General features: G+C 39.9%; 1 protein-coding gene across 1 annotated transcript in view; it reads left to right on the top strand.

Moving 5' to 3' along the window:
• Positions 1-14,223, top strand: part of tmem178bb (transmembrane protein 178Bb) — a 167,074-nt gene that overhangs the window by 75,885 nt on the left and 76,966 nt on the right. The window contains exon 3 of the mRNA XM_084711139.1: positions 10,139-10,252. Coding sequence (XP_084567265.1) covers positions 10,139-10,252 — 114 coding nt within the window. The remainder of the gene's footprint in view (positions 1-10,138; positions 10,253-14,223) is intronic.

Here is a 14,223-nt window from a genome sequence, read left to right as displayed (position 1 = left end):
TCCTGTGGTGATCGCAGTCCGGCAGGTCTGGCTGGGTGACCCATCTCAAGGTCCGCTGCACTAATCAAGTCCCTCTACTTTTTTTTCCCACATTAATGAGTGTATTTCTGTTATCTATCGTGTAGCTAGACATATCTGCCATATTTCACGATCCAGCCAATGTTTGCTGAGATGTAAGCTAGCTTTAGCCCCAGTCTGTTAGCCTTATATTATCTATGCAGCTGTCAGGTAACTTTAGATAAACATTTTCACAGGGTTCTTGTTTTAAAACATGTCAGATGGAAAAAAGTCGGCTGGTGACTTCTCAGCCAACTCAAGGAGTTAGCATTAGTGTACATCAGCTGGCTACACTTATGAAATCTGCTTTTGAGTCATTATGAGAAACGAGAATCTGCTCTTGTTTACATCTCACAGGAATCACAGACCTCGTATTTCATCAATTACTCCCAAGTTCAATGTTAAATCTGCCATCATTATCACCGTAAACTGCATAAATGCAGTATGAGAATGAAAAGTTTGGCAGGGGTAGCAACAGTTACTAAGGAGAGCGGTGCTTAGAAAAGGGTCAATTACAGATCCATCTGCTACTTCAGCACCATGGACAGCTCCATGGATTTCTCCAACACAGCCTTCTCTAAATGCCAGAATAGGTTGATTGTCAATTACTCAAAACAAGATATATTATCAATGGACAGGACAGGTCATGTGACAAAACTCACGTGACATTACACACGTGGTTTATGTTGAAAAATGGATGCAGTTGGGTTAGGTTTTGGCACAGAAACTATTCTGTTTGGTTTATGAAAAGATGGTTGTTAAAATAAAGGAGGAATTCATGAAGGAAGTGATGTCACTTGTGTGATAGACATTACATCCATAATGACATTTTAAGTTACTCAAAAATTTAAATAAAACTACATTTACTTTGGGGCACCTGGGTAGCTCAGTTGCCCCATGTAGTCCTCTGCAGTGGCAAGCATAATTGAAAAATAAAAATAAAAAATCCCTCAAAATATGTTTTTGGCCCATTCGAGTCCAGGTCACTAGTTGAGAATTTATGGGAATCCAGGTCTCTGAGTTCTAGTCAAAAGGACATATGTATCGATCACTACAAGGCAGCGAATGTGCCTTGAGCAGCTGCTCTGTCTGTCAGAAATACAACAGAAGAAGAGCAACTAATGTATCTGTTCACAGTGTAAGAGTGAATCCCTTGGGCGTGGTTACCAAAATTGAATAGAGTGCTGGAAAGTCTGACTCTGCCAGTAAAAATGAAATATAACCACATAGAGAGGCACTAACCTAATTTAAATACTCTGAATGGCTCGTGCTGAATGCCATAAATAGTATGAAAAACAGAATGAAAATCATAACTTTAACCAGATGAGTTCTGTGTTATAATGGTGCTTGATCATAGGTCTCTACCATTTTAAACAGATGTTCTACAGTTCTGCAAATTGAGCTGATCGATACTGAAATCACTTATCAGATGTCCACTCCCTTCCCATCTGAGATTGTCTCTTGTCAGACAAGCTATTGACAGATCTTCTTCTCAGCATAATGCATACCCATGTCTCCATGCTATCTGACACTCGGTGCTCTCTGTGGGAGGGCAGGAGGGAGGATGAGCCCAGCGTTAGCTCACTCCTCCCCTCAGAGACGGAGCTGACGGTGGTGTGCAGCAGTGAGTTCCACTCGGCTGGCTGTGTGGTGACTTTAGCCTCTGTTTTATTAAAAACTGTCATGGGGGAAACAGCAAGTCACTTTAAGCACATCATCACCAGCTCTGCAGAGGAAATAAAGAGACGCTTGGTTAATTAGTTCTGCAACAGTGCACTACAGCACTGTCACTTTTTCAAGGTGCCATTGTTATATGGGGACTGCATGTGGAAGTGTGGCAAATGTAGGGTTTATTTTGGACTCCCGTTGAGCTGCAGAGGATACCTGGGAGAAGTGTTGCTATAAATTCCCAGACAAAAAGACAGGGAGAATGCCCTTGTGATAAAGGAGTCTCCGGCCCACTGTCAAGCTTTATGCTTACTCATCCATCCCTACAGTACAGTAGCTAAATATGTGAAGGTGACTCCACATCACGGTGCAATACATGACATGTTTCTGACTCGGAATAACTGATATTTATAATAATAAATTCAGCTTCCAGGGGCCACTGGTGGGACAGGAGTTCAGACTCTGTTCAGACAACTCCAGCGAATTCAACACAAACATCACAACAATGCAATGGACAATGTCCTCACCAGAAAAAACAAGGTTGTTTGCTCAACCCCTTAAAATGACCAGTGTTCTTGTTTTTTCTGAGGACAGGTCTCCTGTGGTTGTGTGATTAACAAATGGACTCTCTCAGTTCCAAAGGCAGAGGTACCCTGACCTGGTTACACCTCAGCAGTCTGATGGAAGAGACAAGGGTGGGGAGTTGTCAGGGATGCTCACAAGTAATTTATTGAGACCAAGTCAAGTCTCAAGTCTTTTAGCTTAAGTCCAAAGCAAGCCTCAAGTCTTTTAGGAGCAAGTCCAAGTCAAGTCTGAAGTCTGTATTATAATTCCTTTATCTATTAGCACACAGTATCAGCAGTGATTAGTTTTTTGGTATATATCAATTATTTTTTTCTGAAAATGAATGCAAAACAGTTCAGGGTCTTCACACTGCTCTTAGCCTTAGACTAAGAGAGCTGTTAGTCCCAGGCTAAGCTCTCTTAGACTAGGGCTAAAAGAGCTTTCACACTGATGCATTCCTTGCACATTCAAAAGTGGGCTAACCCTGACTTTAGCCTAGGCCTTTCTGGACTCTGCTCTGGAGCAGGGCTAAAAGATTAGAAGTTAGATAATCAGCCAGGTTAATGGAAAACACCTGTGTGGTGTACAGAGGTTTTAACCCAGAGCTAGCCCAGGGTTAAGGATAGACCTAGGCTAAGAATATACAGTGTGAAAAACCCTTTAGAGTAGAACCACACTGTAGATAACTAATGACATTTTATAAATTATTGTAAATTAACATATCCCTCCTGCCTCTTAAACCCAGTGTAATGGTAACCTAATAATCTTGCAACATTACATGGTCAACAATAAAATGTGCGACCAGCCTGAAGTCAATAATTAAGGTGGTCTTACTCATTAGCCAGCGGATGATGGCAGTGGAACATGGATGACTGAGTTACCAACCATTTTTATCATTATGGCTAAGCAGCACTCTATCCGAAAAAGGATGTGAACAAGTGTAGCAAGCAAAGTAACACTCATCCTCAAATATTAAAAATATCAATATTTGTATCAATATATCAAATATTTAGCCAATCTAATCAAGTGTGCACGAGTCCCAGCTCTCAAGCCTAAGTCGAGACTCAAGTCTTTTGAGAGCAAGTTTCAAGTCAATTCTCAAGTTAGGTGTGTGCAACTTGATTCGAGTACAGGATTCAGATTCAAGACCCCATCTGTGGTAGGTGGGTGCACAAAAGGTGTGACGGTTAAAGCTTGCATCCTGTCAACCAACAGTCATCTCATAAACGTGATTTTTCCTCAACCAAAAGTAGTTGTGAACTTAATCAGACATTAAAGTCAAGTAAAGGGAAGTCAGTGTTTTTCCTAAACATATTGTACATGTGGAAAGACTGAGAACTATGTAGTAGTGAATTTTGGAGACAGACTGGCAAACTATTGAGGAAATAGTTTGGGCAGACATGAAACATGGCTTGGTAACGGGGTGGAGCCATGGTCCCCCAACACCTCATGAACTGACACATGAATGACACTGCCTCCCCCTCCCCTCACCCTCCCAAATGGTCCGTTACAAACGTGCCTTCAACAACTATCCCGGTCCAAATCAGTCCAGCAGTTCACTTCAGTTCACTTCAGTTCCAACAACCTGACACAGAATAAAAACATACCATCTTGTCACCGTCCTCTAGCTCTGGTGGCTCAAACATGTATAGACATGTCCAATAAAGCTGCTAGACGGAACGTCCATGTCTGAGGTCTTTCTCAGGTTGCAGTTGTGTTTTACACTGAGACAGCAGAGCAGACACACCTCCAGTGTTTCAGAGCAGAGAAAACTGCTATTTTTTTCATGATTTTGAGACCTAATTTTAAGAGACTTGGCTGGGTGGTTGATAACATGTTTCTGTGATGTGACACATTTATTATTGCTTTACATAAATGTTAACTGTAAAGGTGGAAGACATTATAGGGCATATGGGCTGCTACTTTGTCTTTTAGATGTGAGGGCTTGATTAGTCAATGCATTCAAACTGTTTTGGCATTCAAAGGCACTCAAATATCTAAATCTGCTGTCTGACAGATGTCAAGGGGGAAAATGAAACTATCGGTGTTCAGTTTGTCAGGATCATGATGTCTTGCCAATGGAGATCACTACATGGTGAATCCCTAGTACTTCAGATTCTTACAAGCCAGAGTCTCTGTGGTGCCCTGCATGAGGTGCAAACATTTTCAATTTCTTCTTTTGGAGGATGAGAGATGTGCCAGAGCATTTCTTGCACCTCTTGTTATGCCACTGACATAGGAAATACTTGTCTGCTGCCTTCATCTGCTCGAAATCTCTTGACTTAATGAACTCTCACCACTTGTCAAGTCAGGGCCCTCGTTCTCCAGTTCCCACTCTTTAAACCCAAGTACTTCTTCCACAACACATCCAGTCCAACCAATATAAGAAGATGAGTGTTCCGGCATAACAGTTGGCGGAGTAATATTGATTACCTGAATGGTGAATGTTCACGTGAATGAGCACCAGTTATAAACAGCCCATTCTTGATTGTCAGTGTTTTTTCTATCCACATTGCAGCAGAGAAATTGCCTTTTAAAACCCCACAATGTGCACATAAATTTTACTCTAGATTGTCTTCTCTTGTGGCTTCCTTAATGTATGTGAGCAGTATGGAGTTGGGGAATATTGAACAGCGATGAGCTGTCTTCAGATGAGTGCTGGTTGGGTAATAGAAGCCCATTGCCAGATTGCTCTGATGAGCCTCTTGTCAGGGTCATCAGTTTTATTGGCCTATTTGAAATCCCTCCAGCCATCAATCCCTCAGAGGCTTCCACAAACATCAGAAAAATCCATACCAGCTCCATGACTCTACTGCACAAGACGGATCACTGCTAGCCACTTTTCAGTTCATGCTATAGAAGCCTGTGTGTTAAAGCCAGCAGGATCACACAGAGTTAGAGTTAAGATCTTCTTCAAACACCACTCAGGTGAATCAGCTTGGGGGTATCAGAAGATGTCTTGTGGGAGCCTTAAGGCAAGCCTTCACTGAGTACATGGATTACATATGAACATAATTGATTAATAAATGTTGCATTATGTTTCTAGGCACTAGGGACAAAGGTGTAAGGTTTATTGGGTTTTACTCCTGAACTGAAGCACCGTCCTGGAGATATGATGGAATGACATTTACAAACTTGCTGTTAGCCATCCAGTCAAGGTCTTGGGCATAGGACCCATTATAAATAATACACATTTCAGATTGGAAATAATACATATTTTCATATTATCTACCTGTGGTAACATCAACAATGTCAACCACATGTTTCATAAAGGATATTCTGAACACTAGACTTTGGATTTACCACTTGCCAGGATTAAGTTATGATGGTGTTCTAACATTTAATCAAAGAGGAGGAAGTATTGCTGCAGCTGAGTTGGGACAAGCAAGTAGGAGCCTTTACATCAAAGTTTCACTGGATAATCAAGCAAAGGTATCTTAAACTATTAAGACTGGAAATGTCTTAACCATAGATTAACAATCTCCAGGTGCTCTAGATAATGAAGGGAAAGATCAGGATGAACAGGATTGAAATACAGGCACTAGACCTACAATTGTTTACACATATTGGCATTTTAAATTATTTGGATGCTACATTTGGCTGCTTTTTAATTTACTGTCCACAGTGTTGCTATTTTTCTTATTCTTTGGAGTGCCTGGATTGCCTTCCGGTTCATCGTGTCCATCCTTTAAGCTTTAATACCTCTGATGCAGTGGTTCCCAAACTTTTTCTGGTTTGGCCACCCTCAAAAGTTGAGAAAAGTTCATACACCACACCCCATAATTTTTTGTTTGCTTTTTTTTTTTTTTTTTTTTTTATCATTTATTAACAATGATGAGCAAACTTGTGTCTTTATTTTCCATATATGAATCATATTCATTTAAACCCAGTTCAAATCACTCCATGATTCCTCCTGGTCATCCAGGCCCCACTCACTATGCCCCACCCGATGGGATCACCGCCCAGTTTGAAAGTCACTGCTCTAATGGAACGTTGAGTATTAAAGGGACAGTCCACCCCAAAATCAAAAAATACATAAATGGCACTCAGCTTGTGGTGCTCAAAGAACCAAAGACATACATTTGAACAATTCAAAACCAGTGTCTCTTCCCAAAAATCATGACCCAGTTACTCAAAATGATCCACAGACCTTGTTGTGAGCAGTTTCATGCAGGAACTACTTTCTCTCTGCAGTAGAAGCTACTTGAACTACTTTAGAGTGTACTGGAACTATGTTCTTTACTAGAAAGAAATAAATGCTAAATACATTTGGGTAGCTTCAAATTAGTTAGCTGAAAGAAATGAGGATTTCACAAATTTGTGATTTTGGTCCTCAGCATACTTTTCTCACCACCAGGAACTGATTAAACCATTTTTACACATCAAAGGTTGTCATCATATGTTCAAAGTAAATGAAATTATTCAGGATTATGGAGACTAATGTTTGGAGACTAATAGAGAGACTGTTTACAAGCTCCCATCTGTTAATGTATTTTTTCCCCTGATACTTTGTCAGACAAAACCAAAGAGCTACTATACCATACTGTTGAGAGAAGCCTGTTTAAATATTAGAAGGATTAAAATGTATTATAATTTGTAGCAGTAGTAGTGGTATTTCAGGATTTATACTGTACCAGTTTATGCACCATGATTTCATGAAATACATCTAGTGTCTCTGTGAGCGACGGGGTGCCGACTGCACCACAGATAAAGAGATAGTCATGAATGGGTAATTACCATTGTCAGCAGTTGTGGTCTCCTGGGTTTCCCTGTTTATGCCTATGTGTGTGTGTGTGTGTGTGTGTGTGTGTGTGTGTGTGTGCATGACTGCAGGACAGGGGGGAGATGGGGGGGTGTTATCCTGGTTGTCTCTGTTTTTGCAGTTCAAGTCTCGCAGGAGTCCAATAATGCAATTTTCAGTAAGCAATCCAAGTCTTGCCAGAGATAATTAGAGCAGATACGCAGAAATTGTGTCAAAAGGAAGCAGCTCTCTCTACACCAGCCACAAAATTACAGTCTTGCTATGAACGTACAGTATCACAAGCTACAATTTTCACAAATGTTCAGAACTAGAGCATGGTTCTGCTCGAGGTTTCTGCCTGTTAAAACAAAGTTTTTCCTCATCGCTGTCACCTTAGTGTTTGCTCATGGTGGGGATTGTTGGGACTCAGTAAATCTAGATCAGGACCTGCTCTCTAAAAACTTAAAAGTGCCCTCAGATAACTCCTGTTATGATTTAATGCTATATAAATTAAATTGACTTAGCATTGTGTTAATACTGGCTCAGGGCTGGCACTGTCCCAGGCAGAGACACAAACCAGACACAAATTGTTTAAAAGACAGCAATAAACTATATCAGATAGACAGTAATGTAACAGGAAACAGGAGATATTAAAATTACATGTGACATTAAGTGCAAATTTCACAAGTGTCTGCTTTACACTGCTTTACTAAAGAGATATATTCTAAGAAACAAGCAGATATGGCATGTTTCTATGCAGCCACCTCATTGTCACTCCTTTGAGTGGAGCTCTTTACATCATTGCTTTGTGTCCTCTTTTTCTGCAATGGTTGAAAGGAAAAATCTGTAGTACATTTACTTTTATTGATGGTAAAATGGCTATGATATGTTTTCAGAGATCAAGGAAGCATGTTAAGTTGAAATACTTGCTTCTCTGACAACGCCACAGCTAGAAATTTTTATTCCAGCCCGAAATAACTGTTTTAGGTCGCCCATTTCACATTAATTAGAGTTCAAATTGATACAGATAAAAAAATCATTAATAATGTTTTTTACAGGCAGCCACTGAACTCCTGATTAACTGAAGCTGATTAACTTAAAGTGTAGGACTTGTGGTCACTTATTATTGTCCAGTTACAAAGTCTTGTGCTCCTGTAGTGTTCCTGCAACCTGCCTGACCCTCATCAATCTGGGAAGAAGGGGGCAGGGGAAACAACTCACTTCAACCGTAGATTGTATGTTAAATAGGATTTAATTCACCGTCTGTGGCTACAACTCACTATTTGGAATGCTGTACTTATTTCTGGATATACAGTTGTATTGCTCCTTTAATTCCCAAACTTGTTCAGCTCGAGATCCAAAAGAGAAATCCGGTGTCTCCCCTTTATCCAAACATACAAAACACATCATGAATTGCTGCCAAATCTACATTTGTAAACTGATAAAGAACACAACAAACCATAAATTTAAATCTGTATATGAAAACTATTTATTACCTTATAAAAATACATCACTGCAATCAGATTTTCTGGGTGTGATATTCAGTTTCTCACCACTTTATAGCAAGCTTGCACTGGCAACTGAAAAGTTAAGAGGCCTTTAATTTGAAACAGATACAGGATGTGTTGAGTTTGTATAAATAGCATAATGTAGTAACTTTAACAGGACAAAATGGAGCAGATCAAAACAAGGCTTTGTCCTAAAATATTGTTGTGATGGCCCACATTTCCCATCATGCCTTGTGCTGGACTAAGTATTTTGTAAGTTTTCTGTTTTCTGTTCCAGAAATGTTGCTTTTTGTTAGTGTTTGTAATGTGTTTGTTCAGAACAAGGGGATTTATGTTGATAGCCTAATTGTAAATTGTGCTGGTTTATAGTTTTAACCATTAGTGAGGTTAGACTTCTTGGACTGTTTTGTGGCTGTTTTATCCTTCGTCTCTTCTCTCTTCGTCTCTGTGCTGAGTGCTATCAAAGGATTGATGTCTGACATCTCTCATTGTATATGCTGCCTGCCACAATATATGCATTTACTCATATCAAAGAGAGGAAATTAGAAATAAAGACCTGTCTCTAATACAAGCCTGCTTCAAATAAAGGCCTGTTATGCCCCTGATCACGATTTGAGGAAATGTGGTTAGCATTTTACTGTGACAATTGGCCACCCAATAAAAATGCCTCCATGACCCATTTTGGGTTGTAACCCAAAGTTTTGGAAATGCTGGTTTAATAGAGCACTTACAGGTTTTCTGATCTGCCACAAGGTCTGTTGAAGTTTAGGCAAGTAAAACTATGTGGTGAAGGTTAGAAGAAACTTGAAATCATGTTGACTGGTGGTAGGAGACAGAATATAAACAGTGGTCTCAGGTATCAAAGTCAGATGCTTTGTACACCCAACTGTCCATCCTGGGGTTAAACATGTCATGATACTTCCACTTAAGAGAGATGAGTCATTCCTCACAGGATCACATGAGGTTGCTTGTCAGGAAAGTGTTAACAAGTGGTTGTAAGTGTTTCACAAGCAGCCAGTGCTATCTTCTTCAACATTTTGTGACCTTAAGAAGACATTTCTTAAACATCTTTGGGTTCAGTATTTCTGCAGCTCAGTGTATCTCGATTAATTCAGCCATCTTTTCAACTGTCAGTGTAACTCAGGTCTACACGAGCAGTGAAACATTTCATCTTGAAATCCCACACACATCAGCAGGCCAGGGGACTCTCAGAGACATTCATAATTATACACTGAATGGCTCCCTTGACTGATTAGTTAATGGCTTTTTGAAGAACACATCATTTCTGTGACAGCCATTGTGTCAGAGTTGTAGGTAATAGAAATGTATGTTCAAAGTGTTGTTCGGCGTTGACACAATAGCGTCTCGTACAACAGCAGATTGCCATTGTTTTAGGAAATGTGAGTGATTTGCCAGTGTTGGGGCATTTAATTAATAACTGCAGATGCAGCCTCTCCAGCTGAATCATGACACTGTGGAACAATGTTATCTTAACATTCCATTCAGTCCTGCTCTGCATGTCATCAGCGTGGATCTTTCATAATGACCTATGAGTCAGTGTTATTTCTGTATTAAGAAAATCCTGTTTTTTTCTCTGCAGGTTCCATTGCAAGGTGCTCCTACATTAAGTATCACTACTCCTCGGCTACGATACCCAAAAACCTCTCCTACAACATCACCAAGACAATAAGGCAGGACGAGTGGCACTCCCTCCGTAAGTCTGCTACACTCTCTTCTCTTTATTCTCTGACGATTTGTTTGTGTATGGAACTGCTTTAGGCTGAGTAAATTTCATTCCACTCTCTGAAAAGTGCTTGTATTGTAATAGACATTTTTTTAATGAAGAGAGGAAGATAAATAGAAATATAGCACATTAGCTAGAGAGTTATTCAATGCTCTCCTCTATCTTTATATTTAATTGACTTTCCTCCCTTGAGCTTACAGTGCTATTAATGTAGTAATATTCAAGAGCAAAGGTATTAAAAGGCAGGAAAATTTCATTGTCATTATACCTGCAGGCTACGGCACACTTTAGCCTTCATTGTGTTTGATTAGTTGTTTGTTTTTCAGGTAGACAGGTGTACAGTTTAATTTTCACTGCTCTCATTGTGTTGAATTAAATGTTCTCTTGAGCAGGTTCAGTGTGTTGCTGTAGGACAGGGAGCACAGTTGTTGCAGGAATCAAACCAACAGTTGCAATGGCTTTAAGCACTCAGCTGTTCTGCTGCCCAGTGATTAATACTGTTTGATTGTGTTATTATGTGAAACAGTGGAACTGCATTTGTCCATTCATTTGTTCAGCACCTTGTTCCAGAGTAAAGTGTTTCAACTGCTTCTGACCAGATAGCTGTGAAATGTATTGTGTCATGGTGAAAGTCATGGTTCACAGAGGATAATTGCTGACCCTTTTTTAATGATCCTCATGACCTTCTGTGTAGCGCCTTTATCAAACGAAATGAAATTTGCTGCATCCATGGTCCACAAAGGATGAATTCCATGCGTCTTGATTCCATAAATCCAGATGATTTCTGGATCTGTATTTGGTCTTTTAGAGCCACTATTAGGTCGCTGTTTCCTTCCATCCTTGCATTATCTAGATCTGTTAATCCAGTCAAGGGTCATAGGATGCTCTGGAACTTATCCAAGCTCACATCAGGGGAGTGGTGGGGTATACCCTTGCATCCTCTTCTCACTTCCAACACCCAAGACATCAAATATGGCAGCTTGGTCAGTGGCCCTATGTTTTAAATTGTGACCCTATGGGTCCCCCTCTTGCATCAGTTTTGAATGTGCAGGACTCTGTGGTAAAGTAAGCAAAAATAAATTAAAAATAAATGTCTGCATCGCCATTCAAAGTATTGACTTTGTTATATGTTTAGGAAACAAAATTACTTGGTTAGAACTACAAAAAAGGTCATGGATTGGGTCATATTAATTACAGAAGTTAATGTAAGTAACTTAACTTACTTACTGTCCAAGTTATGTTGCCAACATAAGTTACATAAAACTACTTGTTAGGTTTTGACCATTACTTCACACGGGACACAAACCCCAGTCTCCTGGGTAAAGGTCCTTTGATCCATTCATCCACCCCAGCTCCTCCACATGCTGACATCTTGCTTTTTATACTATGTCACCTGACTTCGATGTCACATCAAAATGTAATGCTAGAGGGCCGCCTCAAGAAAGGACACTAGAGGGGTACGTACAGCATCATAGTTTGAAGCATAAGACCACTGGCTGAGCGTCTGTATTTGAAGTATTGCCAGTGCAAACATGTTGGCCTAGGATAGGTTGCCAGTTGCTTCCTATCAAAGGGGGGATAATGGCAATTAACCAGTCTGTGGATTCAGAGAGAGAACCTGAACTCCCAGAGAAAAAAAGGGCCCAGTTAGCTGGTAAGTTCGAACATCTTGCTATGATGTGACAGTGCCAACCACTGCTCACCATGCTGCTCTCAGTCACCACTTGTATACAAGAGCCCTCCCTCAGCTGACAAATGTCACATTTGTACATAAAAGGAAGCACTGTCGTGACATTTGCCATCATCCAGGAGATGAACGGTTTTGATGTTGATGACTCCTTGACTTTTCCTTCAGTGTCCCACCCAGGGAAAACTTTTCATTTACATGCAACTGCACAGTCATGTGGTTTTTGCAGAACTCAAACCAACAACATTTCCAGGATTGTGCAATCACTATAACCACTGGACCATTCGGTGCAAAAATCAATATTCTTTAATGGTGTCTCATATGGAATTGTGGCATTGTGTGGGGTTAGTTCAGTCCATCTATCTACTTAGTCATGTATCCAACAGTTTGTTCCAGAGCACAAGACTTGGTCATGGACAAGATATCTTAAACACTACTTAGTAAACTTAATTTCCATTAAATCTGCTGTAAATATTCATGATCTCCAGAGGATAAATGCAATCTTTCTTCCCCCCATGGGTTCAGGTCTTTTTGGTGACCACCTGACTTTTCTATTAGAGCCACTATCAGGTTGTATTTTACAATACAAATATCAAGGCTGAACAGGCAGATGAGTAGGATTTTTTCAGTTTACGAGTTAAGTTCCCTTTTTTCCCCCTTTTTCGCTGTATACAAAATATTTAACAATTTAACTGGAAGATTGTTATGATATTTGGTTTAAACAACCTTCTTGGCAGATGGTATTTGCACCCAGGTGTCATTAACCAACAATGCTATTTGCACCCAGGATGTAAATATGGAATTTAGTGTAAATAGGTGTGGCAGAGACAATCTACGATCTTTTCTTAAACTTAACCAAGCAGTTTTGTTGTAAAGATTAAAGAGATTTTAATGCTCTTTATAGTTAAACTAGGGGGCTGCCTTGTGACTATTTGGACCCCGGTGGAAAAAGACTCTCCAGCCCTTTTTTCCACATTAATTTTCCTAATATTTTCCTTCCCCCTCAGAGCAAACATTAAGTTGAGGTCCCACTACTGGTCAGACTCAAAGGATAGTTAAATCATTAGTATGTTGTTTTGTCTTATCTAATATTCTCATCTGAGTGCGTAATGAATATCCAAGTCTCTACTTTCAGTTGTGATTCAGTTTTAGCTACACTGAAACTGTCAGAGATGTATTTGTCCAGTAAGTCATGGACCTGTAGTGAATACACTAAGCAGATGGAGGGTTACCTCCCACGGCACAGTTACATTATATCAGCATGGGTCCAGGCGCTGTCAGAAGAATCTAGAGGGAGTCTATCTACTTTTAGGATACCTGCCATTCATGAGCTGTTCCTCTGGGCATGTTGTAGCTCTCCAGTTGCCTGGCCACTGAGCCGAGTGGAAACACGCTCTGACCTCAAACTGTCACTGTCTCAGTCTGACTAGTCCTCAACTGTCAGGTGACAGGATTGGGAAAAGCTTCTCTCTTCTCTAAACCACAGAGGACTGCTCCACCGTCTGTTTTCTTCTACCTTCTTCGCACCACAGAGCTCTGTTCTTCAAAGCAGAGGAGGAAATTTTATTCTATTTAGATGCTTTTTCCATAGCATATTCAGGGCAGTGGATTATATTATATATGTATTATTACCTCAAGTTTGACAATTTATTTCAAAAACTGTATAATTTTAGTAGGGATGCCCAGATTGATTGGCCATCAAATAAACCTTGTTAAATAATAATACAAACTCAACACTTCTTGTATACATTTCAAATTAAATCACCGGACGTAAGCCCTTCATTTCTCAACAAAGCTTTTATTATGAAACATCTGCAGGAAAGTGTTGTGGGACTTGAAACTTTCAATCAGGAGTGGCTGAATCTAATTTGACATTTCCCAGTAAAATTCAGTATTAGTGTTCTGGTTTGGCTTAAGATCAAACCTGACTTATAATACTGCTTAAATGATCAGTATCTGGTCAGTACAGCTCATAGATGATTCACAATCGGTATCAGTGGCAAACAAATGTAATTAAGACATTCCTAAATTTTCTGTCTTTTACATAATGAAATGGTAAGTGGCTACAGTTGGTGGAATCAGAGTATAAAAGGAAGACAGTATATAGATAATTACTAAAAGAATGCACACATAGTGAGGGACAGTCCAAGTCCATCAACATCAAAATATATCAAGCTCCAGTATCACATGTAGGGAAAGAGACACCATCTTGTTGGCAACATTCCCTGACAAACATGTTAGAATTGTACATAAT

Source organism: Lutjanus erythropterus, chromosome 22, assembly GCF_056507025.1.
Source record: "Lutjanus erythropterus isolate fLutEry1 chromosome 22, fLutEry1.hap2, whole genome shotgun sequence".
Lineage (NCBI taxonomy): Eukaryota > Metazoa > Chordata > Actinopteri > Lutjaniformes > Lutjanidae > Lutjanus > Lutjanus erythropterus.
This window is presented reverse-complemented; position numbering and strand designations above follow the sequence as displayed.